General features: G+C 38.4%; 1 protein-coding gene across 1 annotated transcript in view; it reads right to left on the bottom strand.

Annotated features, from left to right (window-relative positions):
* Positions 1 to 3,720, bottom strand: part of pygma (phosphorylase, glycogen, muscle A) — an 18,110-nt gene that overhangs the window by 7,577 nt on the left and 6,813 nt on the right. The window contains exons 5-10 of the mRNA XM_016532637.1: positions 2,797 to 2,928; positions 2,596 to 2,707; positions 1,880 to 1,962; positions 1,329 to 1,472; positions 1,116 to 1,208; positions 394 to 540 (exon numbers count right to left, since the gene is read on the bottom strand). Of these exons, the coding sequence (XP_016388123.1) occupies positions 394 to 540; positions 1,116 to 1,208; positions 1,329 to 1,472; positions 1,880 to 1,962; positions 2,596 to 2,707; positions 2,797 to 2,928 (711 nt within the window). The remainder of the gene's footprint in view (positions 1 to 393; positions 541 to 1,115; positions 1,209 to 1,328; positions 1,473 to 1,879; positions 1,963 to 2,595; positions 2,708 to 2,796; positions 2,929 to 3,720) is intronic.

The raw sequence follows: 3,720 nt of genomic DNA, 5'->3' as shown, positions 1-3,720 counted from the left end.
GATAATAAATCAGCATATTAGAATGATTTCTGAAGGATCATGTGACACTGAAGACTGGAGTAATGATGCTGAAAATTCTGCATTGCATCACAGGAATAAATTATATTTTAAAGTATATTAAAATAGAAAGTGTTATTTTAAATTGCAATAATATTTCACAAAATAATAGGGTTTTTTTGAGCCTCGATGAGCACAAGAAACTTCGGTAAAAAATATTAAAAACCTTACTGATCCCAAACTTTTGAACGGTAGTGTGTATATATATATATATATAAGATACTTTTGGATGGCTATTAAAGAAACATGCTTTTGCCTGCATCAAATCAGCCAAATCTTGACCACAATTTTCAGTGTAAAAATGAGTTCTAGTTTTGTGCTCTGTTGAAGTCGGACCTCCACATGGCGGCGATTTATTTCGTAGATGATCTCGAGGTGCCGTGGCAGCAGGGTCTGGAAGAGGTCGATAGGCCAGCGTTCCAGAGCCTCAGGCAGCACAGTGTGATTGGTGTAGGCGCAGGTCTTGATACAGATGTCCCATGCCTGCAGAGAGTGAGGACATCAACACAGTTTGCCTTACAACTTATCCAGTAGACTTCATTTGTATTGAAGGAATAGTTTACCCCAAAATGAAAATTTTGTCCTCATTTACTTACCCTCATGTCGTTCCAAAACTGTATGAATTTCTTTATGTTGAACATGAAAGAAGATATTTTGAAGAATGCAGTTGATGGCCCCCATTGACTTCCATAGTATTTTTCCCCCACTATGGAAGTCAATGATGGCCAACAACTGTTTTGTTCTTCAAAATATCTACTTTTGTGTTCAACAAGAAAGAAACGTATACAGGTTTGGAACGATATGAGGGTGAGTAAATGATGGGAAAATTGTAATTTTGGGGTGAACTATTCCTTTAAGAGCAACTTCAGATTTTTAACACTTTAACACAAATAATGTAAAGCATAACAAAACAAAAAACTGTGAATGTAATGATGTTCAGAATGATTTTTGAGACTGAGCTTCTTTGTACTCTGTCGCCCTCTAGTGTTACGAGTCATTCAGTGCTATATATAACTAAATAAAGGAATGATTCAATTATATAATGTTTACAGTCGGACCTTGTCCCATGGTAGTTTCTCTTCGTCAACCAGCACTCTCATCAGCTCCGGGATAGCTAATGCAGGGTGAGTGTCGTTCAGCTGAATGGCCACCTGAAAGCAGCCAAACAAAAAGAGAGTAATGTCAAAGAGCAGAGCTGTGACACCTACATCCTTCAACTTCAAGACAAACATCTTTCAGTGAGACTTTAGAAGATATTTAGATATGCCAACCTTGTCAGGCAGAGTGCTGAAGTCTGTGCGCACGATATCCCTGGAGCCGAACTTGGAGGCCTTGAAGCGGCGGATGATGTCTTGGAGAGTCGCAGCCACTACAAAGTACTCCTGCTTCAATCTGAGCTCCTTACCCTCAAAAAACTACAAGACGACAGGGACCGAAAGCTTCAGGCAGGTATGTAAAAACCATGTGATGAAACTATGGCTGTCCTTAAAGGAGTAGTTGACCGAGAGATTTTTTGAATGCTATGTTTTTTGATGTGTCCTTTTTTACAGCTTGAAAGCCTAAGTTTTCGTAGTTGTAGTTGGGTAAAGTAATTTGTTTATATAATATAGTTGTTATATTACCACAGCAACTATAGAATTACCACAACAAATTAATTCAAGTGCTTTATTATAGTATGGTTCAAAAACATTATAGTATTTACTATAAATTGCTATAGTATTTTTTCATGTGGGATGACATAATGTTAAGTAAATATTCACCAAATATCCATTTACGGATGAACTATTCATTTAAATTGAGGATCAGTTGTGTGTTTACTGACGTTGTCATTGGGGTAGAGCACACGAGAGATGTTCTCTGCCAGGTTCCTGTCCAGCACGGCCTGAATGTAGCCACCGACATTAACTGCGGAAGGGAGGAGAACATGCGAGTCAGATACCATCTTGAATGTTTAAGCTGGTCAAGGTGCAGTCACATTGCTAAATTTTGCAGGCAAAAAGGTGCCCTCACACCCGGATTCTTATGGTAGCTTGTTTCCACCACTGAATAAAAAATAAAAAAGATAAATGCCACTTTTTATCTCACAATTCTGACTTTTTTCTCAGAATTGCATGATATAAACTTGCAATTGTGAGGTATAAAGTGATATAAATTCACAATTGCATATTACAAAACATTTTAGAGTTTACATCTTGTAATTCTGACTTACTGACATTTGTGACAATTGTGAGTTATAAAGTCAGAATTCTGAGATATAAACTCGCAATTTTAAGAAAAGTATTTTTTTTCCCCCCAATTGCGAAAAGAAGTCAGAATTGTGAGTCTATATCCCGTAATTCTGACTTTATTTCTCACTATTGCAAGTTTATATCACACAATTATAACACACAACAAAAGCCACAATTACCTTTTTTTTTATTCAGTGGCAGAAACAAGCTTCCATAAATTCCTTTTAGAATGACTGGATTTCAGCCACAAAAATCTACCGGACAATATGTCCGGTACGGTAACTGTACAGTAATTCTTGCTGGTACTCACAGTCTTTCAGGTTGAACTCGCAAGGGGCCTTGGCAGACCACAGCCTCATGGTGTTTACAATGTTGTTTCTGTATCCGGGTACAGGGGTGTCATAAGGCAAAGCTAAGACAACCTGTAGAAAAAGAATAAATAAATAGGTTTATGAATATAGTATTTAACACACACAAACATACAGCTTTATGAACTGGGATGATGCTATACCTGAGTATCCACCCATTTCACTCCATCTGGGTGATGCTCTGTCCTACCATAAAAGTGCACAGGGCGCATATATTCTGGACGTGCTTTCTCCCATGGGTTACCATAGCGGAGCCAGTCATCTGCCTCTTCCACCTGTCAATCATCAATATTATCAGAAATTCAAAATGTGTGCGGAGTAATTTTAAGTAATATTTCTGCATAAAGTTGTAATACGCTGTGTGGCGTGGTGAATAAAGTGGTCTGGGTGGTTGCTAAAATCAAAATTCTGATATTAATGACTCACCTCATGTCGTTCCAAACCCGTAAGACCTTCGTTCATCTTCGGAACACAAATTAAGATATTTTTGATGAAATCCGAGAGCTTTCTGACCCTGCATAGACAGCAATGCAACTGACACGTTCAAGGCCCCAAAAGGTAGTAAGGACATAATAGTCAAAGGACATTGTTAAAATAGTCCATGTGACATCAGTGGTTCAACCGTAATGTTATGAAGCTACGATAATACTTTGTGTGCAAAGAAAACAAAAATAATGACTTTATTCAACAATTTCTTCTCTTCCGTGTCAGACCTCGATGCGCGTTCACGACAGTACTACGAAGCATGCGTGTGCATTCCTCTGCTTGAAAACAAGGCACAGCGCATCCGGGTTCTACATCAAAACGCCGGCTCCTGCGTCAGTAGCACCACACACATGCATGGCACTCTCCTGAACTGAGAAGAAATTGTTGAATAAAATCTTTATTTTGTTTTCTTTGCGCACAAAGTATTCTCGTAGCTTCATAGAATTACGGTTGAACCACTGATGTCACACGGACTATTTTAATAATTTCCTTACTACCTTTCTGGGCCTTGAACGTGTCAGTTGCGTTGCTGTCCATGGAGGGTCAGAAAGCTCTCGGCTCTAGAGAAAAATCTCTTAATA

This window comes from Sinocyclocheilus rhinocerous, unplaced genomic scaffold (genome assembly GCF_001515625.1).
Source record: "Sinocyclocheilus rhinocerous isolate Xijiao unplaced genomic scaffold, SAMN03320098_v1.1 scaffold253, whole genome shotgun sequence".
Taxonomy (NCBI): Eukaryota; Metazoa; Chordata; class Actinopteri; order Cypriniformes; family Cyprinidae; genus Sinocyclocheilus; species Sinocyclocheilus rhinocerous.
Note: the sequence above shows the minus strand (reverse complement) of the source record. Positions and strands in the feature narration are given on the sequence as shown.